This window comes from Excalfactoria chinensis, chromosome 5, assembly GCF_039878825.1.
Source record: "Excalfactoria chinensis isolate bCotChi1 chromosome 5, bCotChi1.hap2, whole genome shotgun sequence".
NCBI classification, from domain to species: domain Eukaryota; kingdom Metazoa; phylum Chordata; class Aves; order Galliformes; family Phasianidae; genus Excalfactoria; species Excalfactoria chinensis.
The window spans coordinates 40,431,221-40,446,872 of NC_092829.1; the positions used below are offsets into that span (position 1 = coordinate 40,431,221).

The 15,652-nt window shown below is 44.6% G+C and overlaps 1 protein-coding gene and 1 long non-coding RNA gene across 2 annotated transcripts in view; one reads left to right on the forward strand and one right to left on the reverse strand.

The window, feature by feature from the left end:
- Positions 1-15,652, reverse strand: part of LOC140253516 (uncharacterized) — a 19,569-nt gene continuing 3,917 nt past the window's right edge. The window contains exons 4-7 of the long non-coding RNA XR_011903873.1: positions 12,405-12,469; positions 2,515-2,793; positions 1,595-1,815; positions 1-847 (exon numbers count right to left, since the gene is read on the reverse strand). This is a non-coding gene — a long non-coding RNA (uncharacterized lncRNA). The remainder of the gene's footprint in view (positions 848-1,594; positions 1,816-2,514; positions 2,794-12,404; positions 12,470-15,652) is intronic.
- On the forward strand, positions 11,999-15,547 carry LOC140253515 (ferritin light chain-like). The gene is made up of 3 exons (XM_072339156.1): positions 11,999-12,238; positions 13,635-13,781; positions 14,056-15,547. Exons 1-3 carry the CDS (start codon positions 12,056-12,058, stop codon positions 14,560-14,562), a joined length of 837 nt encoding a protein of 278 aa, XP_072195257.1. The 5' UTR covers positions 11,999-12,055; the 3' UTR covers positions 14,563-15,547.

Below are 15,652 nucleotides of genomic sequence, written 5' to 3' on the forward strand. Positions count from 1 at the left end.
ATCTGTATTCTTAGTCCACTAGTAGGAACAGCCCTGTTGAATTTCACTGTGATGATACAGGGTCAGTATGCCTTCAGATTATTTGGAAGGTAAGGATTTTTTAAAAAAGATGGGATTTTTTTAATTATTTTTTTGTACTTGCAGATTAATTAGTCCTATTTTCATTTATCAGCTACTTCATTATTTACTGGCAAACTTCAAGCTAGCTGCAGAATCACAGACGTACCCAGTCAAGTGCAGTCACATCTTTCTACCTCCTACAGTGCTTTAAGATGTCAGCTTTACCATAGGGGAATCTTTGGTTCTAGAAAACTGGGTAAGTCTGTAAGGGAAAATGTCTGGCATTGCAAACTACTCCTGCCCATCTCTGTGCCTACACTTGTGCCAGTAGCTGTCACATTTAGTATGTGTAGGGACTGGAAGCACAAGATCAGATGGAATGCGAATGCTCTGCACTCCCAACTACAACATGTGATGCAGTTGTTTCTCCTGTTTGGGTTTAACCTAATTTTCTGAAAACAATAAAACTCAACCTCTCCAAAAAACCAAAGTGGTTGATGTGGCATAGACTTTCCACTGAAAATTGGAAGAGGATGTAAGAGGATTTGCCACCTTTAGTTCCTGGGTGTAGAGCAACTAGTCCCAGTGGAATCAAAGCAAGAATAAACCCAAAGAATATTGTTATCACACGTGAAGTCTTCTGTGCCAGCTCTGTACTTACTTCCATCACAAGGAGCATTTGCAGGGTGAGACGAGAGCACAGCACAGGCTCTGCAGTCACGTGGGAGCAGATGACAAGAGGGAAAGAATGCAATATTTCCAACTCTTCGGACCTGTTGTGGACCTCCTGTAAAAGGACATACTTTGGGTTAAATCAGCTCTTAGGGACACCCACCACCAGGCAGTAAACAAGCCAGCAGCACCTCAGTATGAGAGGTAAACTGCACAACTTTTGCATCCATGTAGAAATGGCAGAAGACTGATTTGTTTAATCCCATGCCCTTTCTAACAGAAGACAGCAAGAGACAGTGATGGGCGAAGTTCATCTGAATGCACCAGCGCCGCCTTCCTTCTTTGGCAGAGAAAAGGAGGAGCAGAGTTTACATGTCCACCCCTCCCCAAATCATAGCAGGCGGTCGAAGCAGGGGGGAGAAGGGGTTTTCTGCAAAGCCTGTGCCTTTGAGGCAGCAGAAGGGCAGAGCTCAGTTTTATGACTGCTGGCCCCAACACAATTTACCATTTACAAACTAATCCTCCTCCCTTCGAGAGCACAAGGCCTGCTAAAGCTCTCATGTCCACTTCTCTGATTCTTCATTGTCCACACTGATAGAGAGAAGCCCAAGACCTAATCAGTGTGTAATTCAATCGCTGTCCAGGCTGTGTCACAGCACAATGCTCTGCTTGTAGAGCCATGGGTTAACTCAGCCAGCTACTGTTATGCACCACAGCAGGTGTGAAGAATGTCCCTCAGCCTAACTGTGTGTTGCCACTCTGTCAGGGTCCATTTCTGATACTACTTTCACTCACCACTTAATGATTGTTTTTCTTACTGGCAGCAAACTAATTGTCAGCTGTATGGTAAAAGGGCACTTACTTACAGTATTTTTGATCTGGAATTGCAAATTCCTCAACAGCATAGTATGGGCCTCATGTGACGTCTTCCAGATGTCCAAAATGTAGAGGGCTGCTAAAAATCTTTTTCCTTCATCTTAATCCAGCAATTAATAAATTAAGACATCTAAAATGCTTCACTCTGTTGTTTCTCACACCAGGCTTTCCAACACATCCTTTTGGTAATGGCTCGGATCTGCAAAGCTAATTTCATTTAAATCAGCATTAGGAAGGTGCTCCAAAAAATTCTATCCATGTGTAAGCGGTTAACAATCTCTGGAAAGTGAGATTATATGTACTGCCATATTGAAATGCAGATATCTGGCTTTTGGTGTGGGTTTTTTTTTAGTGGGGAGTTTTTGTTTTTGTTTTTTTTCATATCTACCACACTAAAAGGAGTAGAAAGTAGCGCTTCTACTAGAAGAAGCTACTCTTCAGAAGAGCTAGCTTCTGATATTATTTCTCTAAGCTTTTAATTTTAATGTGGAAGCAATACATACAGGAGGAATACCTGATGGAAGAACTACACTGGGAAAGAAACTCTACAGGTCTGTATCAGGACAAGCAGTTTTTAGTTAAAAAGAACAAACAACTGAAGTCAGCTGGATAATTTAACTAATCCAAGTAGTAAGTAAAACAAAATGACAGTAATTTCCCTGCCACCACACAGAGGATCTCAAATCAATGTATCGGACTATCTGAAGTTTTACAATGTAATTCCATATGAGCATTACAGTTACTAAGCTTACCCAGCCCTGTGAAGTGATGAAATATTTTGTTACTCTTTCAAATCCTGGCATGGCAGAAAGGGGCTGTTGAACTTCTTACCACTGCTGCAGAAAAAGTCATATTATTATACATATATGTATTATTATACTATTCAAACTGTGAATCTGTACTTACAGTGTTCAACAAGTCTTGCTCAGTGCTGAAGCCAAGCTGCTCATTTCACCCATACTTGTCTAGTGCCATCACTGAGGGCTGACTTCCAAACTTGGGCGGACAACAGTTTACATGGCAGGGGCCACGAGACATTCTTGCATCCTGAATCAGGATTTAGCAATGCCATATGCCAAGCCTTAGAAGCATGCACAGTATTTGCAAATGAGCATCTGCGGAAATCCCATTTCCTGACAAAGAGAGGCCTCAATATTCTTGTTTTTCTCCTGGGCTTGCGCCATACTGTAATGAAAAAATGAAATATGGAGGTTCACTGAGAGCTTGCTTGAGCAATTAGCAAAGGCATGCAGAATGAGAAGCCTGGCTGATGGGATCTGACTGAAACCATATGCAATGTAGAAAGAAGAAACCTTCATCCCTTCTCTGTAGCCCTCCCTGGGTTACCACTGCTCTGCTTTTGGTGTAACCTTTCTATACTCCTTCCTCAAATTCTGACTGCTGCCTTCAAACCTTCCCTAACTCTGAACGCCCATGTCTCCTCACCCTCCACTGACCTGGCACAGTCCCCTGCACTTCTGTGGCTGCATCTTAACCCATTTCCCTCTGCTTTTGTCATCTTCCCTTGCTGCTGGTTTCAGCTGTTACACCTCACAGATATCATCCTGCACGCTGCTCTGTGCCTATCTCACCTCTGCCAGGCAGCTCTTTAAAGCTTTGAACCAGTGGCTGAAAACACTAAGTAACTGTTAGATGCCAGCAGCCCTCTGAATGTCTCACACAAGGCCACGTAACTGACAAGAGAGATTCAGCATCTTACGGATCCAGCATTTGTCAGGTTCCTGCTGGTATTTTATAGGTCTCAGCATCATTTTGGGAACAAGCATCCATCACTGGGTCATGTGGGCTTGTTGCATGCAAAATACCAGCCACTGTTTCCCATTTCCACCATGCTACACTAGAACACTGTCTCCCTGCTAAATGCTGGGTATAAGAAACACAACTCTGTGGTGCAGTGCCCTTCCCTTCCCTCCTGCTGACCAGCTCTTCCCCTGGTAGTTCAGAGGACTCACCCCGCCTATTGGCCACAACAGCGTGCATTCAAACAGCTGCTCAGGCTGGATGAAGCACCTGCTCTGGGTAACAGCAGCTGGAGTTCATTTTGGGTCCAAAGGGCCTAGGCCAAGTGGGCTGACTGCATGTGCACTAATCCAGTATCATCACCAGCTCCTCCAACAACAGGTGCCTCTTTGAAGAGAGAAGGAAAAACTATTTGGGGAGGAATCAGACCTTTATAAAGAACATTATGGGCCAGGCTCTCAGCTGGTACATGCTCAGTTCAATCATGTACTCTCTTGAAGTTGTATGAGTAATGCCCATCTACAACAGTGAAAGGTTTGGCCCACTCTGCCAGTTAGTGCTGCTTCTCTTCTCTGTTTAGTTTTCCTTAGAACTTCTCACCTATCTTTGCTGCACACCGATCTTCTTTTAAAAAGGAAAATAAATCTTCCTGTCTCCTGCTTCAAAGCAGACAGCTACAAGTCAAAAGCTACACACGGCAAACTTCACTACCCTCCCTCTGCCCACATACCATGGCCTTACTGCTGCCTCACAAGATGTGTCCCTCAGCCCTGTTTGCATCCCAGATTCTAGACCACAAGCATCCTTTCAAAGAAACATGGATGATCCCATTCTGGGACACATCAGACAAAACCACTCAGAGCCCCTTAAGAGATGTCTGTTGGCCCAGGCATCACAAGAATGGCCATGTACTTGATCTGGCCAGTGGTCCATGTAGCCCAGTGCATTATTCCAATCAATGGCCATGATAAAATGATCTGGGAAGTGTGCAGGAAACCCTGCCAGAAGCAGCTACCAGCTCAGCTGGTTCCAAGGAAAATTTCCTTTTTATCTCGTTTTGCTGCAATCTGTACAATTCTCTTTTTATCCTCTCAGCATCTTACTGATTGGTTTGGACTAATGAAAGCCTCCAAGATTTCTCCTTCCTGAGTGCTGCCATGCCAAGCTCTATACAACAGTTCCACACATCTAGTCTCAGTCCTGGCAGTGACCCTAGTGCCTGTTTCAGGAGAATTGAGGGGCTCTCTCCAGCCTGAGCACAGAGCAAGACTCGCACAAGTGGCCCTGCAGCACACTGCCAGGAGCACTCTGCCCATAAAACATGAGCAAAAGTAGGCTTTCCAAAGTGCTCACAAAGCAGTGTTAGGGGAAAACATGACCTTGCTACAAGCTGCTCATATTCACCGGTCACAACTTCCCTAACTTTGTATTCTAACATGTATTTCCCTGAACTGCACCTCTTTTCATTTGTGACCTTCTGAGGTTTGATTAGTTTTTGAGTCACTTTCCACTTGGGACCATGTCCCAGATGGGTTATATTACAGAAAGAAGCAAAGCAGAGTCACTTCAAGGAGCAGAGCTGGTAGCCAGAATGGCACAGGCAGAAAAAAAAAACAACAGTCTAAAATCCATCACAGTTATTGACCTCACTACAAATACACACAAGTGTCAGTGCTACTGTGTTGGCTTTAACATTTAAACAAGACTCAGAGAATTTTCCTTGACAAACACTGCAGTTCAGGATCACGGACACCATTTGCTTACCACATTCACAGCACAGCACAGGAACGCCCTGTGCTAGGAACACAGGCTCAGCTGCTGTGGACTCCTGAATTCCCTTTGAGGCTTTAACCACAGCTCCAAAGTTGGAAAATATCAAAGCATATCTAAATATACAAAAGAAGGCAATGTGGCCCAGTTATGCATCTGTTTTGCCCACACATATGTCTGAGGGAGCCACATAGTGACCACACACTTAATGCTGAGCAGTCTGATACCGCTCTGTCACTGCCCTGCACAGCACAAGCAGTGAGACCCTCCCAGCATCCAAGAGACCCAGAGCTTTCCCTAAAGCTTGGAATCCTCTCTGCGACGTGCTGTCACTGGGCACATTTCACACAGACCAGCTGCACAGGATTTATGCAGCCCATTTTGGAGTATCAAAGCTAAGGTTTTTTGTCTTTGCCTCAGGCAGGTGCTTGGTGTGTATAATTTCAAGAAGAGAACGAACCATTCTGTGAGAGCATTAAATGCTCAGCACAGTAATTTCTGAATTATACAAATGATAGCAATAGGAGATAGTGCTTTAAAAATCAAGAAGGAAAGCCCTTCACTGCATCACTGCAGGCAATGCCACAGAGTCCTACAGACCAGAGTAACTTTCCAAGAGCACCAGTTAATGTCGCTGGCTGCCTTAAGTGATACAAGCCAGATCCACCCTATGTTATACCTCATAATTATGAGGAAATCAGGCTAACGCCCAAATCAGTGGATCCTCTGCACAAAGATAATGAAATAAAAATCAATCTGTCTGAGCTGGCACAGAAAGGCTTGACACGAACAGACAACAATCTAACAGCTACCACTGTAAGAACCTTATAATATATTGAAAATCATTAAAATCGAGCAGAACATGATAGGGAAATGGACATCCTAACAATCTGCACCTTCACTTCACTGGAGTTTAGCATAGTCTTTAAGATCTGTGATGTTTGAAGGAAGTTATTCACTTCTGCTTTTTCTGACTCACCTCCATTAAACCAGAAAATCATAGAATCATAGAATGGTTTGGGTTGGAAGGGATCTTAAAGATCATCTAGTTCCAAATCCATTGCCGTGGGCAGGGCTGCCCCCCACCAGCTCAGGCTGCCCAGGGCCCCCTCCAGCCTGGCCTTGTACACCTCTAGTGATGGGGTATCCGCACCAGGGCCTAACCAGCTGATTAAAAAAATTATTCTTAATGTCTAACCTAAATCTCACCTCTTTTGCTTTTAAGCCATTTCACCTTGCCCTGTCACTAGCAGACCATGTAAAAAGTTGGTCCCCTTTCTGCTTGTATGCTTCCTTCATGTACTGGAAGGCATAATGAGGTGCTCTCAGAGCATTCTCTTCTCCAAGCTAAACAAGCCCTCAACTCAACCTTTCTTCATAGCAGAGGTGCTTCAGCTTTGATCACCTTCGTGGCACTCTTCTGGACTCACTCCCAACAGCTCCACATCTTCCTTGTGCTGGGGGCTCCAGGTCTGGATGTGGTATTCCAGACGGGGCCTCACAAGGGCAGAACAGAGGGGGACGATCCTCCCCCTCTACCTGCTACCACACCTTCATTGATGCGGCCCACGATACAGTTGGCCTTCTGGGCTGCATGAGTGCAGTGCTAGCTCACATCCAGCTTTCTGTCTATCAAGACCCCCCGGTCTCTCTCCACAGGGCTGCTCTCATACACATCCATATGAATCCCAAATTTAATACATTTACCTGATGAACGTACACTTTAAAGCTTCAAAAAAAACCCAAAACACTGTAATTATTTTTTGCTCAACTTCTTATAAACTTTGAAAGGGTTCTTCCTCAAATAAAAACTGTGAATATAGCTCGCTCTCAACTTTTTGGTGAATTCAAAACCTAAAACATTTGGAATCATTTCCCCTTAATCTGCAACATCTTGCACACTCCTCACCACAGCTGCAGCCTCAGTGCCTTCCCTCTTTAGCCAAGCAGTAACGGGCATCAGTCAAACCATTCAACTCCCTGAAGTACCTGCATTTTGGAAGCAGGTGCTCCTGGTACCAGCAGGGGACTCTACGAACACTGATTGTCAGTGACATAGAGCAGCAAGACAATAAAAAGTTCCTGGACTTCCATCAGAAGATTCTGTTTACTACTGACAAATACTACTGCAGCCTCCAACATTGTGAACAAGTACAGAGTGCATCTGCTCATGCTCATCTCAAAGATGTCTGATGCTCTTTCAAGGGCTGCTGAGCACAGAGCGCACCTACCAGAGTTCACACTGCCTGGAAGGCATAACCTGCAGCCACTGACTTCAGTGGCACAAACTGTACCAGAAAAGGGCAGTGCCTTTTCCAAAACGTCAAGTCTTATTTTCTCATTTGTCCGAAAACAAGCACAGATTCTTATTCATATTTGTGGAAAGGAAGGCAGAACAAGAAGGGCAAGGAATACAAACCGTGAGAGACTCCAGGCAGTTGGGATTGCACAGACCCCTTATGTAATGCATTGCCTGGGGCACACCACATGTTTTCAGAAATTCCTGAGAATCCCTTTATACTTGCTCCAGCTGTAAGACCCAGTAGCTCCAACCTCCAATAAGTGACTGGAATTACAATGTACCATGGACAGATCGCACTGACCAGCCTCAAGTTTGCCGTCCAGTGCTTCTTTAAAATATAACTTGAAATAACAATTGCAGTATCTCAGAGGAGGAGGGACTGGGGATGAAACTTGGTGTAGGTAAATTGCCAAAATGTAACAATACTTTGGAAAGAGCCACATGTGCTTAAGAGAAAATGGAGCTATAGGGCTGGTAGTCACAAGTTTGTAGTGTCTGCGGTGCAGTTTTACCAGAGAAGCCAGCATGAAGGAGCCTATGAGCATGCACAGTCACAGAGGTTCCAACATGGCCTGTGCTCAGCCTGCCAGACACAAGCTAAGGCTGTCTCATCTTCACCCCAAGCCACCCAAAGTGAACTATTCTGCAGGAAGGGAAAAGACAGCATTAATTACAGAGAGCCTGATTTAGATACTGCAAAGAGGAAGCAGCATGAATTAAGAAGCCCTTCTAGACCTGCTCTGATACACAAAGTTAAAGATAAGGACAGATTTTAATCAGCAAAGTTTCGAAGATTTCTCTAAATAACACAGTGGTTTCAATTATCCAGAATTTGAAAGTTCTTTAAGAAAGAACTTCACTGCAAAAGAAGAAAGAGGGATCAGCCAAATTCTCATGCACCTCAGCTGGCTTCTAGCACTGCAATAATTGGTGGTTTGCATATGCAAAAATATCAGTGAACAGAAGAAAACAGAGCTCTAACTCTCTAGAAAAAGAAAGCAATGGAAAACAAAGCTTTGGAGTATTTGAGGCAAGCTCCAGAAAAATTCACTTCAAAAATGACTTCAAAATGAATCCAAGTATTTGCATACAGGATTTCAGTGTGATACCTGGCTTTAGTAAATGGAATACATAAATAGCAGGTGCTGCACAGTCACACAGTGATGTTCAGTACATACAAGCCCCCAAAATAGGCTCCTGTCTGCTCTGTTTGACATCAAGGACAAGACAGTCACTTCAGAGGAACTACATTCTAGCTTGTACTTTTGAGAAGCTCTTATCTTGTATCACTAAAGCATACTGATTTCACAGCACTGCAGCAAAGCGGGCCTTCCTGAGCACTTTATATTCGCTCAGAGACACAGAAAGAGAAAATATATCTCAGAATAACCACCTCACAGCCACAGGGCTACAATCATCCCAGGGCCACCCCACATTTTGCTAATGACTGTAAGACCGGTTTTAAGAAAGCCCAGGTTTCAGGCTGCTTTTTTAACTCTATGAGTCACACAGAACAAAAAAAGCAAAGAAATAACACAGAAGTCTTGCTGGCTTTTCTTCCATGGAAAGCGGGAAATAAAACAGAGTGGGATAAGACAAAACAGTGAAATGAAGCACCTGTTGAGCATAGCAAAGCATATGGATAAATGGGTAAAGTGACTTCACGTCCAATAGAAGAGATTGTGAATTCACGGGTGCTCATATGAATCATTCTCCATTTCCTGCCAGAGAGCTTAGGTTTCACTTAATTATGAAATAAAATCGTGAATGGAGAAGGCTAATTTACAGGCATACATATAATACATTTATTTACAGCTCTTTCCTCATGTAGCCTTCAGTCTTCATTACTGCTATTGATGGCCACTGAATGATCACATATGAAAAATATCTGGTAGCATTTGATAGATCACTTACAAAGCACACAGCTAGAAAGCAGCTAACAGATGGTGGCTGGACAGAAGCAACAGCCACAATTTTTGTTACCTGTGGTTACAGAACAGACAATGTGATCTCCAGACAACAAAACACAGCTTTAAATGACAGAGAATCAAGGCAGAAAGCAGCCAGATTCAATTAAATATTTGCAAAGCACTCTCAGCAGAAAAAACATTTTCAGACGACTTCTGAAGCCCTTTGACAATAACTCCGTCCTCTCTGTTACACTCAGCCAACAAATACACAGGAGAGGTGTGTTGTACAAGAGCTTCTTTCTCTGGAACGTGAACTGCACTCCTCATACCATGCTGTGGTTGCCTGGGCTCCCACTCTGGCATACCACTTTGATCACTTTAAAATCATCCCAAACCATAGAAATAAACTGAGGCATGTGCCTAACCTTACACATTTAAATAATGCTGGATTATGGGAATAAGGAGGGCTAATCTTGTCACCAATCCTGTTTACAGAACCCTTGTGTTCAATGGCTTGCACAGAACTATCTGCTCTTCCTCTCCCTCAGCATCCAGCCCCACCACACCATTGGTGTCTGTTCATTCAGGAATCTAGTATGGCACCTTTATACTCCAGGACATGTGGGAATAAAGTTCTGAACCTGATTCACTGATTTAAGTCATATGAGGACACTGTTATCCAAGTGACTAATAACTTTTCTAAAGCATAGAGTTTGGAAGAGATTCCTAAAGCTTTCCCCTCAGGTTAGTGCAGTTGACCAGTTAGTGCAGTTAAAAGCCCCCACCTGACAGCAGACAGTTGCCCTTACTCCAGGCCATGCTGCAATGTTGTAACTAACAACTAAGAAACTGAACAAAGCGTTTGTCTCCTAGGATACAAAATTACTTAAAAACCAAGATTTGATCACATGTTTTTGGAACAGATGGTACAGTCCACAGTGCAGATACTATCAGCGTGTGACACGCCTCACCCTGTGTAGCAAGAACCCCTGCGTTACTTTGTATGGATTTTCTCCATAATAAATATAATTGCAGTAGAAATGGCATGTGTTTCCTTTAGTTCTATGAGGCAGAATGGAAAACAAACTGAATGGTGTTCTCATGGGAAAAAAACAAAACAAAACAAAACAAACAAAAACAACAAACAAACAAACAAAAAAAGGAGTTAAGGAATATCTAGAATTAAGGAAATCTGGAGTGAGTCAGATCAGGCTCATGCTTCATATACTGCCATGCGATAACTAAGACATGAACTTCCAAAAGAAAGCATGTGATCAAGTCTTTTATGCTCAGAAATTGAACGTAAAGACCCACCAAACAAAATAAACTGTAAGTTTCTCCAGAGATACTAGCTGGCTTTCTATTTTGATTTCACACTTCATATTATAGAATCATAGAAACGTGAGTTGGAATGGACCCTTAAAGGCCATCTAGTCCAACTCCCCTGCAATGAACAGAATGAACAGGGACACCTACAGCTTACATCAGGTGCTCAGAGCCCCATCCAGCCTGACCTTCAGTGTCTCCAGGGGCAGGGCATCCAACAACTCTTGGGACAACCTATTCCAGTGCCTCAATACCCTAATTGTGAAAAAACCCTGTTTCCTTACATCCAGTCTAAATCTCCTCTTTTAGCTTTGAAACCATTTCCTCTCATCCTATCACAACAGGTGCTGCTAAAGAGTTTATTCCTCTTCTTTCTTATAGACCTCCTCTAGATTCTGAAAGGCTGCTCTCAGGTCTCCCCAGAGCCTTCTCTTCTCCAGGCCAAACAGCTCAAGCTCTCTCAGCCTGTCCTCATAGGGAACATCATAGATGTGTTCCATCCCTTGGATCATTTTCGTGGCCCTCTTTATTCAGAGGGTGATGAGGTCCTGGCACAGCTGCCCAGAGAAGCTGTAGGTGCCCCATCCCTGGAGGGGCTCAAGGTCAGGCTGGATGGGGCCCTAGGCAGCCAATCTATGTGATAGAAATCAGCACTGCACACAGCAGGGGTTGGGGCTGGGTGGGCTTTAGGATCCCCACCAACCCAAACCATTCTAAACATTAAAACATGATAAGTTGCATTAAACAATGAGGGCAGAATACAGCAAAAGAATGAGGCACCCAAGTGGAAATAAGCAGGTTTCTGCCCAGCAGCTCTCTCACCCCCATTGCACCAGCTCTCTGGTGATGGGCAGTCAGATCCGATCACAATTACAGCGTGCAACAGGCTAACAACGCTCCCCTTAGTCCTCAGGAACATGTCTGTGGGGGAGCAGAGCGATCTGCTAAAATATACGGCACAGAGCAGCACGCAGGGCTGAGCTGACTCAGCAGAAGGTCACTGAACAGAAAATTATCCCATCACATCAGCCACATTTCCACTCCAGCGACTTCTATGCATTGAAGGCAAGCGCTCAAAGAACAGCAGGCGGAGCTGCACCTACGTGACATGGCGGCTGACGGAGCCAGGAGCCCGACTTTAGCAGCCACCGTGCACACCGAGCAGTGCCACTAAGACACCTGACGTGACCCCGCCGCCAGCAGCAGGCGGAGCGGCCGAGGCCCGCCGGGCTCGAGTCGATCCGCCCATGGGCACTCAGGAAATGGCGGCGCCGCGGCTCCCTCCTCCCCCGGTCGGGCGGGAGGCGGGCGGAGGCGAGGTGCGGCCCAGGTGCCCGCCGCTATATCAGGCGTTGCGGCGAGGCGGAGCGGCTGCCCCATGGCGGCACCGGCCATGGCCGAGCCGCGCTCTAAGCGGCCTCGCGTCACGCTGCCCGCCTGCCCGGCCCACCGCCCGCTGCCTAGCAGCCGCGTGAGGCAGAGTTTCCCGGCCGCCGTGGAGGAGGGCCTGTGCGGGGTGACCGGCGCCCTGCTGGAGCTCGCCTACAGCCTGCAGGCGCTGGTAAGGCAGCGGGAGGGCCGGGGGCGCGGGGCATGGCGGTGGGTGATGCTGGTGGCTCGTAGGGGCTCGGGGTGGGTGCTGCTCAGTTAGGAACGGACGGTGGGCAAATGAAACTTAAAAGCGTGAACATCTTAAAAGTACTTAATAACGTATATAAAAGATTTACCTTAGCAGTTAAGCAGGTGTGGTAACTTTCCCTCCGTGGCTGCAAAACGTGGAATCTCAGCGCTTCTGTGAACGGCAAGGTGAAAGTAAGCGCAGGAAAAGCATCCTGCACGTATCGCAATGAATGTTGTTAATACGACATTTCAGCATGGCCCTGCTCTCGAATGCTTTACTGTCATGCACAAGTTGGTTATCACAGTAATAAACACCGTCTTGTGCGCGTCAATTTTCTGCAAATTCTTCTAAATAATAAAAGCAACACAGAGGAAGCATTTACTTCATGTTTACACAGAGCAACAGATCAAAGTGAGCAGGACAGTAAGAAGCAGGAAAGCCTATGGAATTATACAAGTGCAGAACGGCTTAGTTGGAAGTAACCTCACAACCCTTTGCCATGGGCAGGGCTGCCCCCTGCCAGATCGGGCTGCCCAGGGCTCCATCCAGCTTCCTTCTGTCCTTCCTAGGCTATAAGTATACAGCAGAGCTTCAGTCCAGTGCACATCCCAGAGGCAAAAGCTATGCTGTGCTGTATATGCGTACTTAGGGGATTAGCAGATCACGAGGTTGTAGCTCCCTTAGTTCCACTGAGGCACGCTTCCTATGAAGAAAGGCTGAGGTGGAGGCTTTAAACTAAAAGAGGGGAAAATTAGGTTAGAAAGAAACTTAGAAAGTGGTGATGGCCTGGCACAGGCTGCCCAGAGAAGCCACAGGTGCCCCATCCCTGGAGGGGCTCAAGGCCAGGTTGGATGGGGCCCTGGGCAGCCTGAGCTGGTGGGGGGGTTGGAACTAGGTGAAAATGCAAAACTGTGCTTGTTGTCTTTTGCATTTGCCTCATCTTAATAGCTTTGAAAGCTCATTTTTCACCTATGTTCCCTGTTCTGGGACTATGCCTTAAAAATTATTTGTATTCCAAGGATCCTTTTTAACAAGAAAGAACAGCAGTACTGGAGAAAGACAATGGTACTATATCAGTTCTACTAGAATCGTAGAATCACCAAGGTTGGAAAAGACCTAAAAGATCATCCAGTCCAATTGTTCACCTATTACCAATAGCTCCCACTAAACCATGTCCAATTAAAAGCCAGAAGGATTTACATGAAGATCTTCGATGTGATTGTACTGGTCAATAAAGCTGCAATGGAAAAGCCTCCTTGATTGTCACAAAGCCATGCTTCTAGCGAATCTTAACATTCTGGGTGTTGTTTTGTTTTTCTTTGGTTTGGTTTTTTAGGGTGAATATTTTGATCAGTCACATGTGGCTCTACCAAACGTTTCAAAGTTCTTCCTGCATCAAGCTCTGGAAGAGAGAAAAGCCGCAGAGGCTTTGATGAAGTATCAGCAAGAAAGAGGGGGCCATTACTGTTCTAAAACCATCCAGGTATGTAGCAAGCAACGAGCTTTCGAGTATTTGCAATGATCAGTACTGATTGTTTGCATTATATTGTTGGTACTTCAGATCTCTGCATTCATCCCCTTAGATTTCCAGGTATAATTTTCTAGGAGTTATAAAATCCTAAACGAAATGCTCCAGACTAGGAGTTTCAAATCTTAATGTGATTTCTTTAGAGGAAGCTGCAGGAAAATAGTAAATACGGTCAGATGAGCTATTCTTCTGAATAAACTGAATAAACGTATTCTGTCTTTGTTTCCAGAAACCAAACTGTGACTATGCTGTCGGTCTGATGAAAGCTCTGGAACTAGCTATGGTGCAGTGGAAAACTCTGACACGGTACTTTGAAGAGCTTTATGCCCTAAGCATTGAAAATGCAGACCCTCATAGCGCAAGCACCATCAAGAAACAGTTTATCGAGCCCAAAATACGGAAGATCAAGATGATGGGAGATCTCCTGACCAATGCTCGCAGGCTTGATTGTTCCCAAGATGGCAGAAATAGTCTTGGGGATTACTTTATGGACCGGTTGCAGAAAGAGTTCAGAACAAGCATAGAGCCAGAGTCTAGTCAGCAGTGCAGCCCCTGTCCGCCTCTCCAGCAGTGTGCAGGAGCTTCAGAGGGTCTGAAGCGACCACAGAAAGAATTTTCCCAGCATGGGAACAGCATAGGGCCAATATATGCAACCATACACTGCACTGCCACGCTGCCACAGTGTAATAATGATGGGATAGGAGCAAAAATGAAACAGGGGAGGGAGGTACTTTAATGCTGTGGCTGTTATGACTGTGCTCCAGCTCTGAAGGCAGACCTGTACAGAGGAGGCTGGCCTGGAGACTGGAACTTGGGAGACACGATGCTTTATCACTTCTCCCTCTTTGCACCCTGTCCTTCATCCTCATTAGAGCCACAGCTCAAAATCCAGCCCATTCCATTGTCTTCTTTAAATGCGAGCAAGGTTGCTAGTTACCAAAGCTGACAGAATTCAATGCATTTTTATCTATGCAATTCTTCCTAGAAACCAAAAGCTTCTAGGCCTCTTCTGTCTTAAACGGTAGGATTAGCTAAAGCAAATTATTTTAGCAATATATACAACTTTTATTGAAAACAAAAAGAACTTTAGTAAGAAGAAGTGTCTATATGGGAGAAAACCCAAAGGTTTAGTTTTATAATATCAGATATTTTATATTAGAAATTTTGTATCAGTATACTAACACAATGTAATGAATTTTTTAAAAGACTTGCTTTAAAACAAGGCTTTTGTTGCTTATTTCTATCATAGTAGCAGTTAAAATAAGTAGTTCAATTCATTCACTTATAACCCAGCTGTTTCTTTTGTTGTATACTTCTCCAAGATGAAGGATGCAAACACTTCCTATACGGCAGGAATAAGACCAATGATCTTAGGCACGTGGTTTAACTCTTACATTGTCCTGTGTGGAGTCAGGAGTTGGACTCAATGATCCCTGTGGGTCTTTACCAACCCTGGACATTCTGTGATTCTAAATTCCTTCCATTCACCTCCTACACGAGTGCCTCTCTTTCTCTATACTGGCTACCAAGGGTCACCTAGGAAGAGCAGCTGGCTAGCTCAGCTGCCTGCAGCTAGGTTGTGCATTGGGTTTTTTCTGTTATATAACACATTTTTATGCAATTGGGGTTTGCTTCCTTGAAAGATTCTTACTCTTATGTAACATTGCAGACAATGTTCCTACGATGCTTGAAAATAAATTCAGTTCCATAATAAAAAATGGTACTTTGCGTTTACACTGTATTCCTCATTTTATATTACAAGTGTGACAGTACTTTCCAAGAGATTTTACATGCGTCTATGAAATGACACCAGTACTTAGCTGTGA